The sequence below is a fragment of the Carcharodon carcharias genome, chromosome 14, assembly GCF_017639515.1.
Source record: "Carcharodon carcharias isolate sCarCar2 chromosome 14, sCarCar2.pri, whole genome shotgun sequence".
NCBI lineage: Eukaryota > Metazoa > Chordata > Chondrichthyes > Lamniformes > Lamnidae > Carcharodon > Carcharodon carcharias.
In genome coordinates, this window is record NC_054480.1 from 119290796 (window position 1) to 119317689 (window position 26894).

At 42.0% G+C, this 26894-nt stretch overlaps 1 protein-coding gene across 3 annotated transcripts in view; it reads right to left on the reverse strand.

The window, feature by feature from the left end:
* acsbg2 (acyl-CoA synthetase bubblegum family member 2) overlaps positions 1-26894 on the reverse strand; it is a 52343-nt gene that overhangs the window by 22018 nt on the left and 3431 nt on the right. The window contains exons 1-8 of one of the 3 annotated variants that reach the window (XM_041205144.1): positions 25668-25744; positions 25058-25187; positions 17249-17370; positions 8585-8853; positions 6976-7064; positions 3155-3275; positions 1785-1865; positions 585-734 (exon numbers count right to left, since the gene is read on the reverse strand). In XM_041205144.1, the coding sequence (XP_041061078.1) occupies positions 585-734; positions 1785-1865; positions 3155-3275; positions 6976-7064; positions 8585-8853; positions 17249-17370; positions 25058-25167 (942 nt within the window). In that variant the 5' untranslated portion in view covers positions 25168-25187; positions 25668-25744. Of the gene's footprint in view, positions 1-584; positions 735-1784; positions 1866-3154; positions 3276-6975; positions 7065-8584; positions 8854-17248; positions 17371-25057; positions 25188-25667; positions 25745-26894 lie in introns of those variants that run through there. The other 2 variants (XM_041205143.1, XM_041205142.1) reach the window with 2 other exon arrangements.

Here is a 26894-nt window from a genome sequence, read left to right on the forward strand (position 1 = left end):
CATGGTCAAGGGGTTATAAGCTGTCTTCCAGTAGCAGACCAGGGCTGGGCGGGATTTAGAGGGCTAGGACTCCATCCAAACTAGGGAACCCACCTACCCCTCTGAGGTTGCTGGCTGCCTAGTGGAGGGGTTGCCCTTCCACAACAATGGCCTGGCACCTGTGGCCTTTTTTTTAAAACTATGAAAAACTTTTCAAGTCATATCAGGGGCACCTTCATCTCGAGGTGACCTCTCTCTCTCTCTTACCTGCATCAGCAGCTCCGACCTCTGCTGATGGGCCTGCCAATCTCTCAATGCTGGAGGGCCACCTAATTGGATGGGGCTCTCAGAAGCAGTCACTTAACTGGCCACCTCTTCAAAAACTTCCCTTCGGGTGGGTTCCCAACCTGTATTTCCTCACAGTGACGAAATCAGGGCCTACTAAACAAAACTTCAGCCCATGATATTTTTAGGCCTAAATCAAGAACTTAACTGATTTTACTTTAAAATGGAAAACTACATTTTTTTTTAAAAAAGGCTATAATAGGCTGTGACATTAAATCAAGCATGAACAACATACATCGTGTTAACAGCGTATCTCTTACATTATCATGGCTCAGCATGACTCCCTTTGGCAGTCCAGTAGTCCCCGAAGTATAGATGAGCGTGCAACATTGATTCGGTTTCTGGGAGGCAATGATCTCGTCAAGTTGTGAGTCGGGCACATCCTTCCCAAGCTGCATGAATTCTGCCCACTTTTGGAGATATAAGAAAGCACATTATCAGAGACATCTCCAGAAGTTGAAGACAAATCTGCTTCTTGAGAATATTCTACCTCAAAAGAAAAAAACCTCCAGTAAATTGGTTAGCTAAACCTACCCCAGAATAAACCCAAGTTGACTCCCTCTCACTATACTATACCTATCTAGGCATTTCATTCTCCTTTCTTTCAGGGCACCTTCTAATACTTTATCCATAGCAAGTCATAGGCCAAGTGAAATTTACTGAGTCCCTCTCATGCTCATCAGCAAAGACTCAGGTTATATTTTACAATACTTTACAACAGAAACACGAGATAACAGAATAAATAAAAATGATAAAGATATGGAGATGTAACATATAATAAAACAAAATCATACATCAGGAAACAACCAGCTAAAAACTGAAAATGTGTCCGGTGCACAAGATGCTTAGTGAAGTCGCACTGGCTCCCCAGGGAAGAGAAGATTTGAATTCAGTGGAAAGCTTCTTCCACCATCAGTGCTATGAAGCAACAGTGAGCAGTCCAGAACTGGAGAGTAGTACCAGACTAGGGTAACTGAGCACACTCACTGGGACAACCTAGTTGTATACATCAGAAAAGAACCATCAAAATTATAGCAAAGGAGGAGGCTTTTAATCTCATTTGTATCAGTGGCAGATCTTCAAAGGAAGCCATCTGATCTAATCCAGTTTCCTTTTATATTCTTCCCTTTTAAAATATCTAATCAATTCTTTTTTTAAATTCTGGGGTAGTCTTTGCCTCAATATGGGAAAAAAACTTTTCTGAACTTTCTTCTTTGGTTAACTGATAATCCTGACTCTGGTCTTTGTACATGTTAACTACCACCCTATTGTTGCCTTTAAGGGAATGTTTTGCTGTTTAGTAGCTAATTATAAATACCAGACATCTGGTTACCAGCATTGTTGAAAATGTTTGTGCTGCATAATGAGAATAAATTGCTTCAATCAATTGGTATTTGACATTGCTACATGATTATTCAAATCCAAAAATGTTTCTTAGGCTGAATCTTAGTTATACCTACAGTGTAAAGATTTGGTCTCTTCTCCTTCAGTTCATCCTTGTACTGCACAATTGCTTTGAGGTGCGGAAGCCGATCCTGAATCTGAAAAAGGAATTATATATTACACACATGCAAAAACACAAAAATAAACACATGCACAAGCTAACCGTGCAAGTGATGATATTCCATTAAAGATATTGAAACCTAGAAATTGCTATGTGTGATATTAGAATGCAAGTGCTTAATACATTCATTCACATTATTAAAATAAACAATTAAGAACACAAAGTCTTGATGAGATAAATAGTCATCAGTCTCATGGCTGCCAAATGGTAACAGGAAGGCAAAAATGGATGATAATTAAAGAAAGAATTTAAAAAAAGATTAGAAATAAAATTCTCTACAGAGAGAATGGTTGGGATGTAGAATATTCTGCCACAAACTGTTGTTAAAGCATTGTACCCCTTTATAAATGGAAAGGTAATTTATTGAAAAAAAAGAGGAATAAAGGATTTTAAAAATGCATTCATGGGATGTGGGTGTCGCTGGCTAGGCCAGCATTTATTGCCCATCCCTAATTGCCCTTGAGAAGGTCATGGTGAGCTGCCTTCTTGAACCACTGCAGTCCATGTGGTGTAGGTACACCCAGAGTGCTGTTGGGGAGGGAGTTTGAGCATTTTGACCCAACGACAGTGAAGGAACGGGGATATATTTCCAAGTCAGGATGGTGAGTGGCTTGGAGGGTTCCCATGTGTCTCTGCTGCACTTGTTCCTCTAGATGGTAGTGGTCCTGGGTTTGGAAGGTGCTGCCTAAGGAGCCTGGGTGAGTTGCTGCAGTGCATCTTGTAGATGGTACATGCTGCTGCTACTGTGTGTTGGTGGTGGAGGGAATGAATACTTGTGGACGGGGTGCCAAGGATTTGATGTGCAGCAGAGAAGAAGGGTTAGATGTGGGGGGCAAATATTGGTTTAGAACTGACAGCCCTGAATGTCCTGCTATAGTGCTTAATGGCTGGAGGAAAACTCCATGAATATCAAGTAGTAAGAATAGAAAATGAAGACATTAACTAAATATAATGAAGGATTAACACAGTGGGAGCACAAGGAACACTAGAGTGTGTATCCAAGAATAATAGATCCCAACTCTTAGAATTTAAATCTTACACTGCATTCTCAAGAAATACAATGGACTGATCACAATAAATGTATATATTTACTACCATTAATTAATTAGAAGAAATCATATACATCATTTGGTTGATCCATACACTCAAGCACAATGTTATGGCTCTTAGCTGACCATATAGTAAACAATTACTGACAATGAAAATATTTTATCTTTTTTTAAACAACCCTGATTCAATGCACAATTCCAGGAATAGCCCACAAACCTGCAGGATCTTCTGTAGTTGTTTGTTGTTCTCTACGACCATGATATTAGCTTGACTATCACTTGCTACATAGTGACAGGCTTCAGGTGAATTTGTAGTATAGATTCCGACAGCCAGTCCACTATATGAAGCAGAAAGAATAAAAAAAATCTGTAAAAGTGCAAGGCTCTGAAAATCTGTAGCCATTCCAGCAGCCAGACACAAGTCCAACGGGTTTGACCATAAGACATAGGAGCAGAAATTAGGCTATTCGGCCCATCAAGTCTGCTCCGCCATTCAATCATGGTTGATAGGTTTCTCAACCCCATTCTCCCGCCTTCTCTCCATAACCTTTGATCCCCTTACCAATCAAGAACCTACCTATCTCGGTCTTAAATACACTCAATGACCTGGCCTCCACAGCCTTCTGTGGCAATGAATTCCATAGACCAGAACAGCCACGGCAACCTTTACTGGATGGTCTGGATGTGGGTTTTGGGGGTGGCGGGGTGGGAGAGAAGATGGAACATCCAACAGCCACTCTGAGGTCATCAGCATAAGGAGGATCAGGGTTAGGGGGCAAGGACTAACTGGTTAGGGAGCATCTGCACTTTAGGCCCTCAATTGGGATGTAACGTACAAATGAAACAGATATATCTAGTCTCACCTTGTATGACTTTGTTGCTTTAAATTCAGGAGTCACTTTCCAGTACGTAAAATATGCAGCACAGAAACAGGCCACTCGGCCCAATTAGCTGGTGCACACGAGTTTCCTCCCATGTACTCGCCTAGCTTTGGAAATATCTATCAGTCACTTTCTGTGGTAATGAGTTCCACATTCTAACCACTCGGAGTAAAGATATTTCTTCTTATTTTCCTATCAGAGTTATTAGTAGCTATCTTGTATTTGTGGCCTCGAAGTTCTGGATTCTCCTACAAAATGTCCTGTCTACATCTACCCTGTGAAAATTTTAAAAACCTTTATCAGCTCTGCTCTACGTTTTCTCCTTTCTCAAGAAAAAGTGCCAACCTATTTAAGCTTCCCTGATAGCTGTAATGTTTCATTTCTAGTACCAAACTTGTAATTTTTTTTGTACTTTCTCCAGCACTTCTATGTCTTTTTGTATAGTGTGGAGACCAGAATGGGGTCCTATACAGGTTTAACATAACATCACTACAGTTTAAATTTCGAATCCCTAGAAAAAAATAAGTGCTTTGTTAGCATTTTTAATTGCTTTGCTGACCTATAATGATGCTTTTAATAATTTATTCAACTTTCTGCCTAGATCCCATTGCTCTTATAACTCATTCAGTTCCTTAATTTCTAAGGTTAGGTGGTGTCTGTTTCTTCTACCAGTGCATCGCCTCCTATGCACCACATAAGTTGACCTGCATATAAAACAACCCCTTTGTTTTGGTGCCAAAATGCACGTTTAGGCCTACACTTAGCATATTGGTCACCAGTCCCATTCCACATTTTTCAGCAAATAAGTGCATGTTTAGGGCTATACTTTAGTTATTAGAAGTTGGCCTCAAGTTTTCATCTCAGAGACACACGTTTAGGATCGTGCTCGTTTTATAAGTCAGCACACGGGGTCAAGCAGGCAATATGGGCCATGTTGCCAAGAAGATGCGTGGGAGTTTAAGACATGCCCACACAGAGGAGCACAACGGCTGACAAACAGAAATGGATCCTCCTGCACCAACGCCAGCGGTTCACATATTATCCTCGGCGCACAAGTCAATTCCTGTTTTTGTAAGGATTTTGTGGCTCCAAAGGTTGACTTATACGCCATGATCTACTGTTATCTGTATTAAAATTAATTTGCTGTTAACTGTCCCGTCATTAAATTTTCTAATGACTTCTTATATTTCTTCCTCAGTGTTAACTATATCCCCCCCAGGAAAGTATCGTATAAAAATCTAACAGAGTTATCTATTTCTAAGTCCAAATCGTTAATGTAAATTATAACAGTGGTCTCAGCACTGACTTTTCTGGAACACTTGCCTCCAATCTGAATGATCACCCTTTTCCTCTACACTCTGCATTCTATTTTTTTAGCCAATTTGCTCTCTGTTCAACTATTTGTTCCATAATTTTAAACTGTATTTTGTTTTGAGTCTACCATGTGATGTCTTATCAAAAGCTTTTTGATAATCTAAGTATGACATCTACTGCATTGCCCTGTTCTGCTCTTTCCATTATCCCTTCAACCAGCTCTATCAGATTAGTGAAGTGTGACTTAGTCTTTTTTTATTATACTATTTTATTTTATTTTCTCTCTATAGAATCACTTCCATTAGGATAGATTCCAGTGTTCTTTCCATCACTGTCATTAAGCCTAGAGTCTATAGTCCCCAGATTTTATTCTATCTCCCTTTATGTCTTTAGGAAAAGTATTACCAGTCCTCTGGCACTATCCCATCTTCTATGGAACTTCTGTACCTCAGCTATTTCTTTCCTCTTTCACTTGAGCTCTATTAATTATCCTTTGAAAGAGTTCCACTGTATACCTTTAATTCCACACTAATTTCCTCATAATTTACTCTTTTCCAATTTCTTACTTGTGTTACTTTCAATCTGAATCTTGAACTTAAAAATGTCTGAATTAAAATGGATTTTTAGTCAATAAATTAGTGTATTGTCCATGCTAAATGTTAATTATGTGGGGCTGTTGGTATTTTCTTTGTAAACACAAACCTTGACATTTAACCTGTTGTTCCTGTGGTGACTGAGGCAAGCTGTAAACAACAAGACCTGCCTGGAAATGCAAGTTTTGTAACACTAATTAATTGCACAACCGGACTGTCTGGTACAGTAAACAGGAGATTTGTCTCTCTAAGTATATCATTGAGAGAGACTAGAGGGAGAAAAAAGAGAGGGGGGGGAAAAAAAAGAGATTTGATAAAAGGTTCAGTGCCTTCCAGAATCTGATAACGGCAGACTAGAATGAAAGGACTCCAGCCAGATAAACATTCTTTTTGTATGCAAGTACCTTGTCAGAATTAATCACTGTGCTTTATAATGCCTAACAGAGCAGTGAGGAGTACTGGCAGTAACATTCTATTGTTTTAGTGCCTACAAAGGCATGATACACAATCCCAGACAGTGACTCAAAGTCCTATTGGGCTCATATTCATCATCTTATCCAATCCAGTATTTTGTTGTTTACTTTCTTTTGAATAAAGATTTGACTATTTTGAGGTTACGTTGCATTTATTTTTCCATGCATCCACTATTTAACTTTTCAATTTGCAGCTTTGGCTATGATGACTGAAACTGTTTATATTTCTCCAACAGGATAAATAACAGTTCTGTTGAGTTTTTATATATAATTACAAAAAAATATTTTAAACTAAAAATAGGGGTCAACAATATCAATCCAAAACAGGAAGAATATAGGGTTTTATGCTGGCTTGTTTTTGGATTATGATAACATCAGTTTAAAACAATATTGAATGACATACATATTTCATTGAAAAATTACTGTAAGTCAAACCAAAAAATACATTTGTTGATTGCATGATTTTTAAAATGGCATGACGGCTCTATTACCCAGTGATGTGCTAGAACAAAGGGGCGTATTAACTTAAAGGATGATATGAAATGGGCTCAAAACATCTGCCTGTATTCAGCATCATGGTTCACACATGAAGTGTGGACACGTGGACAGGTACCAGAGGGCTACCACCCCAAAATGACAAAAGGGAAAACAACTGGAAAGAAGCTCCATTTACCATCTAATATAAAAACAAAAAACTGAGGATGCTGGAACCATCGTCAGCCCTATTAGACATTGCAACATCTGCGATTGCAGTCTAATCAATAATTTGTGCCATACCCTGCCAGGATTGCTCCAATGTCTGCAATGAACCACTCTGGAGAATTGAAACCAAGGATTCCAACACCATGGAAACGTTGGAGTCCAAGCTGTAAGTAAAGAAGTTAAAAGATTGTAAAGACAATGGTGTTTCCATTCGTAAACAAATTACAGCCCTTAAAACACACACAAAACAATTTGCACAATGACATATTATTTTAATTTTAAAGCAGTTAAGCCACCTAACACAATTTAATAAATCACAGCAGGTTTGAGTCTCCGTTAGACACCAAGAGCAGGTAATACCAGATTGCTGAGCTGGCCGAAATGAGCTTCTTGTTCAGGGTGAGGGTGACTGGTGGAAGCTTCAATGTAAACTAGAATGGGAGAGGGAACTAAACACTAGTTCACTATTTAGTGGCAGTGGTTTAATTGGCAATCACAATGAACCAGAAATCTTGGCATTCAAGTTCGACAATTCACATGGAAGTCTGTTAAAGGGCTGGGAATGTTAATGTAAATGTCATTAGGGAAAACACACTAAAGACATAGTGGGCTCTAAATTACAGGCATAAATTGGGAGCAGTTAGAACCAAAGCAGAAGGGCAGAGATGTGAGCCTGATCTGCAAGGATGATGAAACAATGCCAAATTGGTCAGTACCTTATATTAGACAACACTGGAATCCACCTTTTGTTTCATATTTTCATGGGATGTGGGTGTCACTGCCAGCATTTGTTACACATCCCTAACTGTCCTTGAACTCAGTGGTTTGCTAGACCATTTCAGAGGACAGTTAAGAGTCAACCACGTTGCAATGGGTCTGGAGTCGTGTGTAGGCCAGACTGGGCAAGGATGGCATTTTTCCTTCCCTAAAAGGACATTAGTGAGCCAGATGGGTTTGTACGACAATCATTGATAGTTGTCCTGGTCACCATTCCTGAGACTAGCTTTCAATTCCAGGTTTTTTAAATTGAATTTAAATTTCACCAGCTGCTGTGGTGGGATTTGAACCCAGAGCATTAGCTTGGGCCTCTGGATTACTAGTCGACATTATCACTATGCCACTACCACCCCTAAATGAGCATAGGCCTCATTTCAATATTGAAATGAGGCCCTTGATCCAATTTCAGAACAGGACTCCCAAACTCCATTAGACTAGTCTCGCCACGTGTAAGATTTGATGAGTATACATCATCTTTGATTTGCTCAGTCTGCAGTTCTTACAAGGCACAATAATCAGCCCTTCAAACGTAAAGTCCCCAAAACTTCGGGATATATATGTTGTGGTGTCTGAATGAGCCCACCTTCGCTCCCCTCAATATTGTCCCTTCCACCCACCCTAGACAAACCAGTGGGACTTGCTGCCAGCTGGAATTAAGTCGCAACAGCCAAGCTGAGTCAGAGCACCAAACTGTTATTAGCAGTTTCCATGAATAATATAGATGAGGCCTGGAGACATATTTACATGGCACTAGCTTTGCTTATTAGGTAGAATCATTTAACAGCTGCATTCACGAGTCAGGTTAGATTCAACAATCAAAAAGTAATCTAAATAAGCTTATAGATAGGATAACGTATTATGGAACTGGCAGTGTTTCATACATGCGGAAAAAAGTATTTCCATCTACCTTCAGAAAGCTTTTTGCAGCATCTCTGCATTCATTATAGTACTGCTTAAACGTTATCGTCTTCCACTGTTCACCGTGCTTTGATGCAAGGGCCATATAATCACCATACTTTTCAATAGACTCCATGAACATCCGGTGTACAGTAATTGGTGGCTGTTCTGGGCAATTTGGACCTTCCATTCTCAGTTTGATCTCATCATCTTTATTTGTGGTGCAGAATTTTGGGTCAGCAGAGCCTAAGCTCTGTGTGACTATCTGAAGCACATCTTCTAAAGAAAATTAGAGCAAGAATATTTTAGTGATACTGCTTTGTCTCCATCGTAAGTCACCGAGAGCTGTCCGTGCCAGTTATAAAATTATGCTGAAGCATTTGCACCAAGAGGCACTCCAGAATACATAATGATCAGAAACTGAATTTACATTAACATGGGAATAGATTTCTTACACCAAGACCCAGATTTTTGTAGAGTTGGAAGGGGACCATCCAGATCTACTTAAGCGTCCTTAAACCTGTCCTCATTATTCATGCTTGGCTGAGAACCCAGATTCATAAAATAATTATCCCAGTAGGGGGTTGTGTTTTGATAACTGGAGAGAATTGTTGACTGCTTGACTGACATCTTTAAGTGGTTATAATAAGTTGTTCTTCTCCATGATCTCTTTCGTCAATGTCTTAATGTTTAGTTGCATAATATTAAGAGGTGTTAAGTGCTGCTGTTATAATAGTCTTATTATCACTTTATAAAGGTTGTAGAAACAGCAGTTTTTTTTCCAAACGAAGATTTGTGAATGGGTGTTTTCTGAACAGTTACACATATGCCATTATTACTATATGTATATTGGGTGAATGAGCATTGAAAGGCCATGAATTGACATGGAGGGTGAAGGCCCATTGGTGGGGTGGGGTGGTGGGGGGTGGGGGGGCAGGAATGGTTATACAGGCCAAAAGGATGGGAATGGGTATGGATGGGAGTTGGGATGGGAAGTGGGTAGGGGTGAGAGTGTGCGATGGGCAAGGGCTAGAAGGCCTAACATCCTTTAATACAAGTGGGACAAAGTCCCAGTGAACTGACACAGGCCTTCTGACCAGCCCATCTCAGCACTCAGCCTCTCCAGTGTCTGCCTACACTCTGCTTCTGGGGTTGGCGGACACACTCCATCCTGCAAAGCATCTCACCAAAAGAAAAGTTGCCAAAGCAATTATGATAAATCTCAAACTAATGCATCAAAATTACATTTTCTAATACCACAACATTCATCCTGTTGCTTCTCTGGTTGAAATTTGAGCAAATGCTATTTTAGGAGCAGTTTGTACTTCCAGAATATAGAAAATAGGAGAAGTAGGCTATTTGGCCCTTTGAACCTGCTCCACCATTCATTATGATCATGGCTGATCATCCAACTCAATAGCCTGCTCCCGCTTTCTCCCCATATCCTTTGGTCCCTTTTGCCCCAAGAGCTATATGTAACTCCTTCTTGAAAACATACGTTTTGGCCTCAACAACTTTCTGTGGTAGCAAATTCCACAGGCTCACCACTCGCTGGGTGAAGAAATTTCTCCCCGTCTCAGCCCGTACCCTCAGACTGTGACCCCTGGCTCTGGACTTCCCCATCAGGAACATCCTTCCTGCATCTACCCTGTCTAGTCCTGTTAGAATTTTATAGGTTTCTATGAGATCCCCCCTCATTCTCCTGAACTCCAGCCTTTATAATTCTAATCGACTCAATCTCTCCTCATATGTCAGTCCCGCCATCCCAGGAATCAGTCAGGTAAACCTTCGCTGCACTCCCTCTATAGCAAGTACATCCTTCCTCAGATAAAGAGACCAAAACTGCACACAATATTCCAGGCGTGGTCTCACCAAGGCCCTGTACAATTGCAGCAAGACATCCCTGCTCCTGTACTCGAATCCTCTGGCTATGAAGGCCAAGATACCATTTGCCTTCTTTACCGCCTGCTGCCCCTGCATGCTTACCTTCAGCAACTGGTGTATGAGGACACCCAGGTCTCATTGCACATTCCCCTCTCTCAATTTATAGCCATTCAGATAATAACCTGCCTTACTGTTTTTGCTACCAAAGTGGATAACCTCATATTTATCCACATTATACTGCATCTGCCCACTCACTCAGCTTGTCCAAATCACACTGAAGCATTCCTGCATCCTCCTCACAGCTCACCCTTCCACCCAGCTTTGTGTCATCTGCAAATATCTGGAGATATTATATCTAGTTCCCTCATCTAAAATCATTAATATATATTGTGAATAACTGGGGTCCCAGCACCAATCCCCGCGGTACTCCACTAGTCACTGCCTGCCATTTGGAAAAAGACCAGTTTATTTCTACTCTATTTCTTGTCTGCCAACCAGTTTTCTATCCATCTCACTACACTACCCCCAATCCCATGTGCTTTAATTTTACACGCCAATCTCTTCCTTGGATCTAATACTAACTGAAAGTCCAAATCAATCACATCCACTGGCTCCCCCTCATCAACTCTACTAGTTACATCCTCAAAAAATTCTAGTAGATTTGTCGAGCAGGATTTCCCTTTCGTAAATCCATGCTGACTTTGTCCGATTCTGCCACTGTTTTCCAAGTGCTTGGCTATTAAATCTTTTATAATGGACTCTAGAATTTCCCCCACTACCGACGTCAGGCTGACTGGTCTAAAATTCCGTGTTTTCTCTCTACCTCCCTATTTAAATAGTGGGGTTACATTAGCCACCCTCCAATCTGTAGGAACTGTTCCAGGGTCTATGGAATCTTGGAAGATGACCACCAATACATCCACTATTTCTAGATGCACTTCCTTAAGTATTCTGGGATGTAGATTATCAGGCCCTGGGGATTTATTGGCATTCAATCCCATCAATTTCCCCAACACCATTTCCCCACTAATACTGATTTCTTTCAGTTCTTCCCTCTCACTAAACCCAGTGTTCCCCAACATTTCTGGTATATTATTTGTGTCCTGTTTTGTGAAGGCAGAACCAAAGTATGTATTTAGTTGGTCAGCCATTTCTTTGTTCCCCATTATAAATCCCCCTGTTTCTGACTGCAAGGGACCTACATTTGTCTTCACCAATCTTTTTCTCTTCACGTACCTATAGAAAAATTTACAGTCAGTTTTTATGTTCCCCGCAAGCTTACTGTCGTACTCTATTATCCCCTTCTTAATCAATCCCTTGGTCCTCCTTTGCTGAATTCTAAACTGCTCCCAATCCTCAGGTCTGTTGTTTTTTCTGGCCAATTTGTATGCCTCTTCCTTGGATCTAATACTATCTCTAATTTCCCTTGTAAGCCACGTTTGGCCATCTTTCCTGTTTTACTTTTGCGCCAGATAGGAATAAACAATTGTTGCAGTTCACCCATGCGCTCTTTGAATGTTTGCCATTGCCTATCCATCGTCATCCCTTTAAGTAACATTTCCCAATCCATCATCGCCAACTCGCACCTCATACCATCGTAGTTACCTTTATTAAGATTCACTTCCTTAGTCTCAGGATCAACTACGTCACTCTCCATCTTGATGAAAAATTCTATCATATTATGGTCGCTCATCCCCAAGGGGCCTCGCACAACTAGATTGCCAATTATTCCTTTCTCATTACACAATACCCAGTCTAGGATGGCCTGTTCTTGAGTTGGTCCCTCAACGTATTGGTCCAGAAAACTATCCCATATACACTCCAGGAATTCCTCCTCCATGGTATTGTTACTGATTTGATTTGCCCAATCTAAATGCAGATTAAAGTCACCCATAATTAGAGATGTTCCTTTACTGCATGCATGTCTAATTTCCTGTTTAATGCCATTCCCAACATCACCACTACAGTTTGGGGGTCTATATACAACCCCCACTAACGTTTTTTGCCCCTTAGTGTTTCTCAGCTCTACTCGTACAGATTCCACATCGTCGGGAGCTAATATCTTTCCTCAATATTGTGTTAATTTCCTCTGTAACCAGAAATGTAACTCTACCGCCTTTTCCTTTTTGTCTGTCCTTCCTAAAAACTGAATACCCCTGGATGTTCAGTTCCCATCCCTGGTCATTCTGCAGCCATGTCTCCGTAATCCCGACTATATCATACCTGTTTACATCTATTTGCATGGTTAATTTATCCACTTTATTGCGAATGCTCCTCGCATTAAGGCACAAAGCCTTAAGGCTTGTCTTTTTAACATTACTTGTCCTGTTCCCACTATTTTTCCACTGAGGCCCTGTTTGATTCTTGCCCTTGATTTCTTTGCCTATCACTTTTCTTATTCCCCTGTCTTTTGTTCTTGTCCTTGATTCCCCTTCCTCCGACTCCTTGCATAGGTTCCCATCCCCCTGCCATTTTAGTTTAAACACTCCCCAACCACTCTAGCAAATGTTCCCCCAGGACATCAGTCCTGGTCCTGCCTAACTGTAACCTGTCCGGTTTGTACTGGTCCCACCTCCCCCAGAACCAGCCCAATTTCCCAGGAATCTGAAACGCTCCCCCTCACACCATCTCTTCAGTCATGTATTCATCGCATATATCCTGCGATTTCTACTCTGACTAGCACATGGCACTGGTAGTAATCCTGAGATCACTACCTTTGAGGTCCTACTTTTCAACTTACTTCCTAACTCCCTATACTCTGCTTTTAGGACCTCATCCCTTTTTTTTTTAAAACCTATATTGTTTGTACCAATGTGTACCACAACCACTGGCTGTTCACCCTCCCCTTTCAGAATGTCCTCTACCCGCTCTGAGACATCCTTGACCCTAGCACCAGGGAGGCAACATACCATCCTGAGTCTCGTTTGCAGCCACAGAAATGCCTATCTATTCCCCTTACAATTGAATCCACTATAACTATTGCATTCCCACACTTTTTACTCCTCCTGTGCAGCAGAGCCAACAACGGTGCAACGAATTTGGCTGTTGCTGCTTTCCCCAGAGAGGCCCCTCAACAGTATCCAAAGCAGTATATCTGTTTTGCAGGGGAATAGCCACAGGAGATTCCTGCACTTCTTGCCTAGGCCTCTTGCTCTGCCTGGTGGTCACCCATTCCCTTCCTGCCTGTGGACTCTTAGCCTGTGGTGTGACCACCTCTCTATACGTGCTATCCACAATGCATCCACGAGGCGGGGGGTTCCACAGAGCCCCCCAGCTGCCGCTCCAGCTCTGAAACCCAGGCTTCCAGGAGCTGCAACTAGAGACATTTCCCACACACATCCTGGGCCCGGGCACTGGAAATGTTCCTGGCTTCCCACATAGAGCAGGAGGAGCACACCAAGGCTTTGAGCTCCCTTGTCATGACTTACCCCTTTAAATTAAATCTTTTGAAAGATACTAAATATCAAATAATATCAATTACTCTAAAGGCCCTTCTACCCTGCTCCTCGTTGTTACAGAATATAGCCCCTACAAACAATGAACCACAAAATAAGACCTTAAAGACTGTCCAACTTCATTTCACATCAAACCGTCGCAGAGAACAAGCATCAGTCTCACATGAGTCAAGTCCAGGTCAAACAGGTTAAAAGGTCAATGCAATATTCGAGGGGAATTTAATTCCCCACAAACGCCAAATCAGCAGGCAGGCTGGGAGTGGAAGAGATGCAACTGTGGAATCAGGAGGAAAGGTGGAGGTTAGGCAACCCAATTAATGGCCACTTTAAGGGCCTCATCCCACTGTTGCTGATATTTTATCAGCTGCATGGAACCTTGTAGGGAAGCTGCCTTGAAAAAGCTGGCCAGGGGGAGGAGGGTTGGGCCTTCTTCATCAAGCACCCTGTGGCCCAAAGAGGGCAACCCCACACCCAGTGGCAATGGCAGCCTTGCTGAAAGGAGGCTCCTGCCCTCCACAACAACCCACCCACCAACACCCTTACAGGGCACTGACTGCCTGGCAGCTTTTGGAGGTGGGATCTCTGCCTTTAAAAGGGGCGGAAGCCCTGACTTTGGCAGTTAACTGCCCGATTGGCACCAAATTCTGCCAGGGCTTCTGAAAAAGGCAGTGGGGAAGTCGTCCCCGGCTTTCCGGCTGGTGGACAGGGCCACTGTCCCATCCTCTTTTTCCTAAAGATTAGAGCAGGCAGAGGGTGATCAAAACCAACGTTTGTCCCAAAACTGTAAAATTGCATACAAACCAATCTGTTCAGCCTCAAAAGTCCATTAAGAATGGGCAACAAAAGCTGGACTTGCCAGTGAAGCCCCACATTCCACGGAAGAATAAAGAAAAGCAAAAACCCATAATTGATTTGCATCTCTGTCAAACAAGAATTCTTTTTTAACCTTCCCTTCATGCATCTCATGTTGATCTTAAATGTTGAGCGTAAATTGAATACTTGTTCATGTACCTGACTATTCCTTTCTATAAAATCAACATGGGCCACTTCATCATTCATTAACCACTCTCCAAACTACTCACTGAGTGCTAACTAAAAATGTAATGTTGACTCAAGCTGAAGATATGGCATAGGTTTTTCCCCAATATGGGCATCTGTGAGGAAGTCACACCCTGTGTATTTCCTATCCTGTGTCAGTGCACTCTAGAACAATGTCAGCAGCATCTGTCTTCATCTTGAGCCTGGACTTGGGTGCAGTAAGCAGACTGCAGCTTGTGCTCTTGGCCACTACCCACAAAGTGGAGAATGAAGCTAAAACTAGAAACCTGTTGACCAAATGGAAGCTCCAGGAAATCCCACAAAATGGGGATAGAGAATCAAAGTAATACCTTTCCACACCTTTCTCATCCTTTCTCCAGGTCCAGCAAAAGGAAAAATCTAAATTATGGTCTTTAGGGCATGCATTTTGAACAATTCCCAGTTCTTTTTTGTTGTGTTCTGATAAACAGTCACCTTGTGAAGCATCGCACTTACTTCTTTTTAAAGCAAAGTTTCCACGCTGAGGGAAACATGTAGCCTTTCGGCTGATGTATATCAAAATTGAAACTCGTCACTTTAATGCACTAGTCTACTGATCTGAGGCTCAAATAGAGAACATTTTTGGGGCAAAATAGGAGGAACTTGATTTTGAATTTAATTATTTTCCTGACCCGGAAATTCTTGTTACTGGCACTGGGAGTTCAAAACCCAATAGTTCTCATTGCAAACATCCCTTATTTTGTTGAACACAATCGTTTGTCATGTTTATAGAAACAATATGACCTTTAGGCTGATGACAACAAAAGAAACAATGAAGTAATTTGCATTTGTAAAGCACTTTCATCTCCTCACAGCACAAAGCATTACATATTCAATTAATTACTTTTGAAATGAAGTGCAGTGGCCAACTACATAGGTGAATATTACAGCCAATTTGCATACACCAAGGTCCCATAAATAACAATAAACGATAATGATGCAATGCTGGCATGGAGTTTCCACTAAGGCATAATTCACAACGTGCCCCAAGAATGCTCTGGACAATGCTGGTTAGGCAAAAGTGACAATATACTCAAGTTTCCCTGCAAACTCAATAGCATAAGCCTGCACATATAATTAGTTACATTGGCACTGACTCGTGATTGTAAGGATTTGTGACTCAACATCCTCCAGGGGATGCAAAGGGGAGTGGTTTTCCAGGAAATGAGCTAATCTTGAACTAACTGATTTAATACTCTTGGTGTTATAGTTGGCTTCAATTGACTGCTTTGATCAGTCCTTGTTACACAAGCCCTGAGACCAATAGTCAATTGAAGCCCACACAGAGGTGTCCTGTTCCGCTCAATGGAACTACGTATAGATTCAAACAGAATTCAAAACAACTGCAGCAGCTAAGAGAAAAGTTTCACCTGGCTGCTGGTCACTTTAGGTATGGGTGATTAATACCGGATTAATGTTACATTTATGTCAGAGATTCAGGCTGCAATATGATTCATATAGAGCTAGGCAAATCACCAACACCTTTTCTGAAATTAATACAAAATGAAGAACACCCTCAAATGGGCACAACTTGCCGGGGCGGGGGGGGGGTTGCGGGAAACCTCGCCATTTCATCTAGGGTGTGACCATTTTTGTGGGCAGGGACTTCTTCAGGCAGATGAACTTTGCTTATGAACCAGTGTAAAAGTTGAAGATACTCAAGTGTAAAGTAGTTATGACATGCATCATATTTAAAATGATATAATATCTACACCACACTAATCTGTTTACTTGATGCTGTTTGGCTGGGCGGGGCAGGGCACCAGGAGAACTCCCATGCTTCTACAACAGTGATCACACTTTGAAAGTACTTCGTTGACTGTAAAGCACTTCGAGACATCCAGTGCATGAAAAACACTTTATAAATGTAAATCTTTCTATCTAAAAAGTTCAACAGTATCTTTTATGTTGAGATGACAACTCAGTTTAACATCTCATCCAGAAGATGAGTAAGTACTGAGGCAGTGCTGCATTATAAGTGCGGGCTACGATGATTCAATGGGCTGAAATAATTAAAGCCCCACAAGGATGTGTGGTACCCTCTGGGAATAATTGGTTTAGGAAATATCATTGATACACAGCCAAAAACAAGAACTGGGGCACTAAGATACTCTCAAAATCAAAGTATTGTAGTTGAATATTGTGATCTGGTAAACTTAGGAATGCAATACAGTAATGACACCACATTAAATATACTTTAACAAGATATAAAATGCCACAGCAGTCACTGCAGCTCCACAAAATAGGAGCACACTTACCATTTCTTTTCTCCGGTACTTCAATCTTTTTTGATATTTCATCAACTACCATTCCGGATTCCAAGCCATCAGCGTCTGTTTCATCCACAGAACTATTATTCAACCTTACTACAACCTGGGTGCTGTAAGTGGGGACAGAAGATACAAGCACATATTATGTTGAAACACAGGAAACTGAAGTACATTCACATCCTTTCAAATTGTTGTAAAGTAGCATCTATAGTTTCAACTTATAATTCGGAATGCATCCTGCTTAACTGCTCAGTTAGTTTTCCTGGTCAATGCTGTCCAATCCTATCTAGGAACATAGCAACAGGAGGAGGCCATCTAGCCCCTCAAGCCTCTCCCACCATTTACTTGGAACATGACCGATCTGTACCTTAACTCCAAGCACCCACCTAATTCAGTAACACTTGCCTAACAAAAAAAGAAACTCAGTTGGCAACCCCACCCCCAACCCCAAGAGATTTTTTTTGAGGGGAAAGAGACAAGTTCCAAATTTCCACTACCCATTGTATGATAACAGTTTTTCAGATACCTACCCCTTCCCCTCCCACAAATGGACTGGCTCCAATTTTCAGGTGATGCCCCCTTGTTCTCAACTCTTCCACCAGAGGGAATAGTTTCTCACTATCTACCCCATCAAATCCTTTAACCATTGTAAAAACTTCAAATGGAATACAAGCCTGGACTATGCAACCTATCTTTATGATTTACCCCTTTCAATCGTTCTGGTGAATCTGCACTGTAGCCCCTACAAGGCCAACATATTTTACCCGAAATACAGTGCCCACAATACTCCAAGCTCTCCAAATTGTCAGCTTTAATGAGCTTGTGTACATGAGTACACGTGCAGTTTAAGACAGCCCTTACGTCCAGACAAAAAGTCTGAATAAAATTTATGACTCATAAGTAAGATATTGCAACTGTTGTTTTACCTCCTGCGAGTGGAAAATGTGATTTGACCGATCTGCAGACTGCACCCAAGTTGGGGATGGGACAAATGAAATTGGAAAGCAGATAGAAGGGAGGGACCTTTGTCCCATGGTCTCTCGAGGCTGCTGGCTTTATGAAGGAGCCAAGCAAAACAACTGAAACAGAAGCAACAGTATGATTTGTTTGGTTACCTGTATAACTGGCAGATCCTTTTGACAGCTATTCAAAGATTGCCCGGGAGGTTAACAGTGAGGTTGAGTGTCTTGGGCTACAGGAAGATATAGACGGGATGGTCAAATGGGCAGATAAGTGGCAGATGGAATTTAACCCTGAAAAGTGTGAAATGATATACTTTGGAAGGAATAATTTGACAAGAAGTATTCAATGATTGGGATGACACTAGGAAGTTCTGAGGAACAAAGGGACCTTGGCGTGTCTGTCCATAGATCTCTGAAGGTGGAGGGGCATGTTAGTGGGGTGGTGAAAAAGGCTTATGGGACACTTGCCTTTATCAATCGAGGCATAGATTACAAAAGTAGGGAGGTCATGTTGGAAACAAAAACAGATTACCTGGAAAAACTCAGCAGGTCTGGCAGCATCAGCGGAGAAGAAAAGAGTTGACGTTTCGAGTCTTCATGACCCTTCAACAGAACTAGGTGAATCCAAGGAAGGGGTGAAATATAAGCTGATGTTGGAGTTGTATAGAACCTTGGTGAGGCCACAGCTGGAGTACTGTGTGCAATTCTGGTCGCCACATTATAGGAAGGATGTGATTACACTGGAGGGAATGCAGAGGAGATTCACCAGGATGTTGCCTGGGATGAAACATTTAAGTTATGAAGAGAGGTCGGATAGACTTGGGTTGTTTTCGTTGGAGCAGAGAAGACTGAGGGGCGAGCTGATCAAGGTTATGAGGGGCATGGACAGGGTGGATAGGGAGCAGCTGTTCCCCTTACTTGAAGGGTCAGTCATGAGGGGACATTATTTCAAAGGTGAGGGGCAGGAAGTTTAGGGGGGATGTGAGGAAAAACCTTTTTACCCAGAGGGTGGTGACAGACTGGAAAGCGCTGCCTGGGAGGGTGGTAGAGGCGGGTTGCCTCACATCCTTTAAAAAGTACCTGAATGAGCACTTGGCATGTCATAACATTCAAGGCTATTGGCCAAGTGCTGGTAAATGGGATTAGGTAGGTAGGTCAGGTGTTTCTCACGTGTCGGTACAGACTCGATGGACCAAAGGGCCACTTCTGCACTGAGGGATTCCGTGAAATCATTGAGTCCTGACAACTGTTTCAGAGCTATTTAATTAGTTTGAACTATTCAAGGTGGAGTTCAAAGAAAAACTACATGTGTAAAAGTTAATTAAAATTATTAGTTTAGACTGCAAGCTAGGATATTAGTTTTCATCTTGGGGAGTCATTATAGTCTGATATTACTGTAAAGGCACGCATTATAATAACTCTACTTATTTGCTTGTCCATTAATGTTATTTGACAGTCAAATCTTAAAATGTGTCTTGGTGTTGGTAATACTCTGCCAATGTCCTCTTGTGGGAGGATCTAGACCTAGGGGGTCACTGTTTAAAATAAGGAGGAGTCGCCCATTTAAGACAGAGATGGAGGAGAAATTTTCTCTGAGGGTCATGAGTCTTTGGAACTCTCTTCCTCAAAAGGTGTTGGATGTAGAGTCTTTGAATATTTTTAAGGCAGAGCTAGATAGATTCTTGATAAGCAAGGAGGTGAAAGGTTATCGGGACTAGGCGGGAATGGGAGTTGAGGTTACAATCAGATCAGCCATGATCTTATTGAATGGCGGAGCAGGCTCAAGGGGCCGAGTGGCCTACTCCTGCTCCTAATTCATATACTTGTATGTGAAGCTGTGAAAAATCCTGTGGATAAACAAGATCTATCCAATAGATAAAGAAATCTAGTGAAAGGTTTTCTGACCATTATCCAGAAGAGGCAGTGAGGATACTCTCAATTCCCAAGGGGGCTAGAATTTAAGTGTCACTGGTCTCAAATATGAAAGGTGGGTAGCATCTTCCATCTGAGAGGATGGACAGGGGCTCATTTTAACCCCTCATCCAAAGGTTGACATTTCCAACAGCGCAGCACTCCCTCAGTACTACACTGGAGTGTCAGCCTTGATTTTTGTGCTCAAGTCTCTGGAGTGAGACTTCAACCCACAACATTCTGACTTAGTGGCGAAAGTGCAACCAATTGAGTCGCGGCTGATGCACAAATAAATGTCAAAGGGAAAACCTCATGAGAAAAAACACTTTACAGCTTTACCAACCACTTTAACAAAAGTCCCTCCACGTGAAACAGTCTCAAGGGAAAAATAAAGTGTAAAAGAAAATTTGCCAAACGGCCAAATGGAATTTTTAAGCCTCCATATAGCAGCATAGTGAAACACAGCAATCAGCTTTAAGATCCTAGTATCAGCCTTCCTTAGCTGTTATTTGAAATTCAAGTTTTATAATGATATGAGTTAGATCATCAGAACCTGGGTCATAAATAATGATATTTAGAATTGCTGATGTCATCTTGGCCTAAACCCACCATTTGCAAAGCTACATTTTAGCCAAGGTGAGCACATCGCTACACTCCTTCCTCACTTTCAGCCAAAGACAGAAGAAAAGTGAGGCATTAGACTTAGTAATAAAAACCAGAAAGTGTGCAAATACTTGGTAGGACAGGCAGCAACTGTGGAGAGAGGGTCGAGGTTAACATTTCAGGTTGATGAGCAATTTTTTCTGTTTTTGTTTTGATTTCAGATTTCCATCATCCATAGTATTTTGCTTTTATAAAACTGGTGCATCATAGAAACACAGAAAATAGAAACAGGAGGTGGTCATTTGGCCCTTTGAGCCTGCTCCACCATTCAATACAGTCATGGCTGATCCTCTATCTCAACACCAAACTCCTGCACTCTCCCCATACCCCTTGACACCTTTCGGGTCCAGAAATTTATTTCCTTCTTAGCTATATTCAGTGACTTGGCCTCCACTGCCTTCTGTGCTAGAGAATTGCATAGGCTCTGAGTGAAGACGTTTCTCCTCATCTCAGTCCTAAATAGTCTACCCTGTATCCGGAGACTGTGACCCCTTGTTCTAGACCCCCAGCCAGAGGAAACATCATCCCTGCATCCAGTCTGTCCATCCCTGTCAGAATTTTATATGTTTCAATGGGATCTCCTCTCATTCTTCTAAACTCCAGTGAATACAGGGCCTAGTCGGCACAATCTCTCCTCATACGACAACCCTACCATCCCAGGAATCAGTCTGGTGAATCCTCGCTGCTCCCCCTCTATGGCAAGTATATCCTTTCTTAGGTAAGGAGACCAAACCTGCACACACTACTCCAGCTGTGGTCTCACCAAGGCCCTGTACAGCTGCAATAAGACATCCTTGCTCCTGTACTCAGGTCCTCTCGCAACGTACCATTTGACTTCTTAACTGCTTGCTGCACCTGCATGCTTGGTTTCAGTGATTGATGTACAAGGACACCCAGGTCCCTTTGTACATCAACATTTCCCAATTTATCACCATTTAAATAATACTCTGCCATTCCGTTTTTCCTACTGAAGTGGATAACTTCACACTAATCCATATTATACTGCATCTGCCATGCATTTGCCCACTCACTCAACCTGTCTAAATTGCCCTGAAGCCTCTTATCACCCTCCTCATCACTCACATTCCCACCAAGTTTCTAGCAGTCAGCAAACTTAGAAATATTACATTTGGTTTCCTCATCCAAATCATTATTGTCAATAGCTGGGGCCCAAGCACTGATCCCTGCAGTACCCCATTAGTCACTGACTGCCATGCCGAAAAAGACCCATTTATTCCTACTCTGTTTCCTGTCTGATAACCAATTCTCAATCCATGCCAATATATTACCCCCAATCCCATGTGCTTTAATGTTGCACACTAACCTCTTATGTGGGACTTTATCAAAAGCTTTCTGAAAACTCAAATACACCACATCCACTGGTTCTCCCTTATTCTGCCAGTTACGTCCTCAAGGAACTCCAGGTTTGTCAAGCATGATTTCCCTTGCATAAATCCATGTTGACTTTGTCTAATCCAGTTGATATTTTCTAAGTGTCCTATTTAAGTCTGAAATTCTGATATCCTTTCCAACAATACCTCTCTTGATTTATGCCCCTGTTGGAATCCAGCTGAGATTTATGTTTGAAGTCTCAAAAATTATTTCAGCAATGCCAAATAAAACATTGATCCAACCTGCACCATCCATAGACAAACTGCTTGAGAGATTAATGACACACTAACTCCTATATTCTGCTCATACACTGCGCAGAACTCCAGGCATAAAACAAGCCTATATTTTTTTGTCCACTTAAAAGGGAAGTACCTCAAGAATCTGTCAGCATGCCACTGAATTGCTTTGGAGACACTAAATGCTAATCAGAGAGGCAGGGTGAGGGATGAACACTGACGAGCTCAGAAACTTAACTTATCATCCAACCTGAGTACAAATTCCAACCAGGTTAGCTTGACGTAAATAGGATGGCACAAAGATCGTATGACTTTGCTTAGCAACAGGAAAAATCAGGTCAGTCAGTTGGTTGCTCCATACTGACTGCTAGAAAGACATAACAGCATAGACTGCATACTTTACATATCTAACTGACCACTCAATTAGTGGGACTATCACGTGATGGTGTTAAAACTCTACATCACCCCTGAAGACATAGCCTTAAACACTGTTGCCTCCCAGTGAAGGAGAGCATGGCAAAGTTACAGGTCTCTTGTCTGAGCATAAAATAAGATCTTCAGTAAACAAGATCACTATTAATGTAGCTAAATCCCACACAAAAAGCAGTCAAGAAATTTATATATGTTTTTGATCACTTCCTTTAGGGAAACCAGGAATTCAAATCCAATGTACCAACAATACGATATGTTACAAAATGTTCCAGAACACACAGCTAAGGAAGTGCAGGAGATGCTGCACCTGGTAAAACAGCTGTGCCACATTTTGTGGGCACTGCAGGTGCTGATGACCCCAAGAAGGACAAAAGCACATAGTTCTGTGTAAATTACTAGAAGCTAAATGACTTGGCATTTTTCCACAGTTGAGCCTCATGAGAAGCTAAACAATACTAAGTATCTGACTATGCTAGGTCTGACAGAAGATAGTTGGCAGATGTCACTAATTGTATGGATAGACTCAATATTTTCTAGATTATCAGCACTGCACAACATTCTAGACATTCCTTTCAGGATGAAGTCATGCTTCAATGAATAGCAGACTCCATTTTAAAGGGCATCGGTGATTACACTCAGGTATTCATCGATGGTATCATCATTCCCAGTAACTCATGGGCAGAACACATCAAGCATGTCAACATATCAACACACTTCAGCAAAACAGGTTTGGCAGTTAATGTTACATAGGAACAGAAGGTGCCCTCTCAAGCCTTTTCTGCCATTCAATGAGATCTGTGACCTAATTCCATATACCTGCCTTTGTCCCATATCTGTTACGTTTTCACCATCCAAAGGAATCAGCAGTCTCAGATTCCTTTTGTGGAAGAGATTTCCAAACCTCTACCACACCACAGTGTGTGTGTGTGTGTGTGTGTGTGAAGAAGTGTTTCCAAATTTCACTCCCAAAAGGTGCAGCTCTAATTTTTGGACTCTGGGCCTTGTCCTAGCCTCCCAACCAGTGGAAATAGTTCTTCACTATCTATGCTCTCCGCTCCACCAACTATCTTGAAAACTTCAATCAAAATCACCCGTTAGCTTTCAAAATTTGAGGGAATGCAGTGCTAGCTTGTGTAATTTCTCCTTGTAATTTAACCCTTAGAGTCCAGGTGTCATTCTAGTAAATCTACACTGCGCTCCCTCCAAGGCCAAATATCCTTCCTAAGGTGTGGTGCTCAGAACTGCTCACAGGGCTCTGTACAGCTGAAAAATGACCTCTATCCCCTTATATTTAGAGGACTAAAATACAAAGGAAGGCCTTCCATTACCTTTTTCATTATTTTCTGTACCTGTTCATTACATTTTAATGTAATGTGACCTGTATCCAGATAGGTGGGTGGAAAGAACAGAGAGGTGACCAGGCAAAGGTGGATTCCACTGGTTCTCCCATCCCTGACAAAGAAACATGTATGATATTTCTCACGTTGGTTAGCTATTTTGGAAATTTATTTCCAATTCAAGCTCCATTGCCACAGTATTAATCGAATTAACCTGAAAAAATGAAGCCTAACTAAAGTGGCCTGATTGAGGTAGAAAATTCCACTGAAAAATGAAAATATGCCCACATTAGCTTGTCTGAATCATTCCTGAGGTTTCACAATCTACAGCAATACTTTATATGCCATTCATGCATCATCAAGCCAAATAAATGACCTTGAATTAGAGCAGCCAGTCATTTACTTGTACCTATGATTGTTCAATTATGAAGAATGTCTAAACATTGTTTAGATATGGTAAAGGCTACAGCCACACATTCAGCACAGCATATACTGTATCTTCTAACCACAATCCTCTTATATGGCTATAGTAAACTCATTACAAAAAAAAATATGTAGCTATTGAAATGCCATTGTGGGTTCCACTTCCACCAGGATTAAGTCCTAGCGCATATAGTACATATTCCATTATAGAATATAATTTTAGTCTTAGGTCTCAACACTTGAAATAACTTGATTGCTGAAAATAGTGCAATAGGATATTCATACAAGGGCATTTAGCTAACTTGCAGGCACCATCATTCTTAAAAAAAGGTATGAAGGCATAATCTGCAAATAATTGCAGACCAAATTTCTATGCAGTGAGCATTATTTGGAGATTGTGAAGCATTGCAATTGTAATATGAAAATGACCGATCCACATACCTTTCTGCGAATGCTGGTTTACCGGAAAGGGACATGTCATTTAGCAGTTGGCTACCTGACCGCTGATAATCTGAGATTCCAGATGCTGGCTCGATGATATTTAACGACATGTCGCACAGGACGGCTCCGGCTGAAAGGGGTAGAAACGCCACATGTTAACCCGGACATGAGACAAGCGGGATGAGTCATAGCTGCTAAAATCAGGAGGAAGCGCTGTCGCCGTTGAAAGGAGCGGTTCAGGAAGCGCTGTGAAACTTATCCGTGCAGCCCAGTGGAGGGGAATAAAATACTTCGTTATCGTCGTCGTCGTCGTTGTTGTTGCTGTTACAGGAATTCTGCAGTTCAAATAATTCCCCACGCCAGGTCCTGCTCATTATACCACCTGCGACCTCGCCTTGTCCCCTGGCGCATCCATTTCAAAAAACTGCCTTTCACATATCTCTGTAACTTCATTATGCCCATTCCTGTCTCTGCTCACAGCCCTTTCACTGCGCTGGCTGGTCGACCTGAGGGTATTTCACACGCACATACACCCCAGCGACCCCCCACCCTACCCTAAAAATAAACCCCCTCCACTCTGCCCACCCCAATCAAAAACACACACACACACCAAAGACTTATCCTCTCCACCCTGTATTCACTCCGCGCCTCTAACTCTTCTTTAACTGTAGGTCCAGCCCACTTTGCGAAGCACTTTGGGACTTGCCCAAAAGGTTACTACAGTTCACGCACCACCCACTTAAATCACAAGCTTAGTGGGCGTTTTAAACTAAGGCTCACATATGGATGAATCATAAACACCTCTTCTGAAATTAAGACGAATATTGATCCAGTCTACTTCTAATGACCAAGGCACCACCCCGCCAGCCTCCGCATTCAAGGGATCATCCTCTGCCATTTCCGCCAACTCCAGCAAGATGCCACCACCAAACACATCTTCCCTTCACTGCACCCCACCCCCCCCCCCCCACCGGCGGCATTCCGCAGGAATCATTCCCTCTGGGACACCCTGGTCCACTCCTCCTTCAACCCCTACACCTCAACCCCCTCCCACGCCACCTTCCCATGCAACTGCAGAATGTGCAACAACTGCCCTTTCCCCCCTCCTCACCATGCAAGGGCCCAAACACTCCTTTCAAATGAAGCAGCATTTCACTTGCACTTGCCTCAATTTAGTCTACTGCATTCGCTGTTCCCAATGCAGTTTCTTCTACTTTGGAGAGACCAAACGCAGACTGGGTGATCGCTTTGCGGAACACCTTCGTCTGTCCGCAAGCATGACCCAGACCTCCCTGTCGCTTGCCATTTCAACACACCACCCTGCTCTCATGCCCACATGTCTGTCCTTGGCCTGCTGCAATGTTCCAGTGAAGCCCAAAACAAACTGAAGGAACAGCACCTCATCTTCCGACTAGGCACTTTACAGCCTTCCAGACTGAATACTGAGTTCAACAACTTTAGATCATGAACTCTCTCCTCCATCCTCACCCACTTGTTCCAATAATTTATATATATATTTCTTTTCCCACTTATTTCCATTATTTTAAAATGTATTTCCATCCATTGTTTCATCTCTTTTAGCCTACTTCAACACCGCCACCACCCCCCCCCCCCCACCCCACCCCCACTAGGGCTATTGGTACCTTGCTCATCCTGCTTTCTACCCTTAATGTCACCATTAGCACATATCTCAGCTAATATCACCACCGTCAACACCTCTTTGTCCTTTCATCTATGACATCTTTTGGCTATCTCCACCTATCACTGGCCCTCTATCCAGCTCTACCTGTCTCACCCCTTCCTTAAAACAGCTTATATTTCATCTCTTTTCTATTTT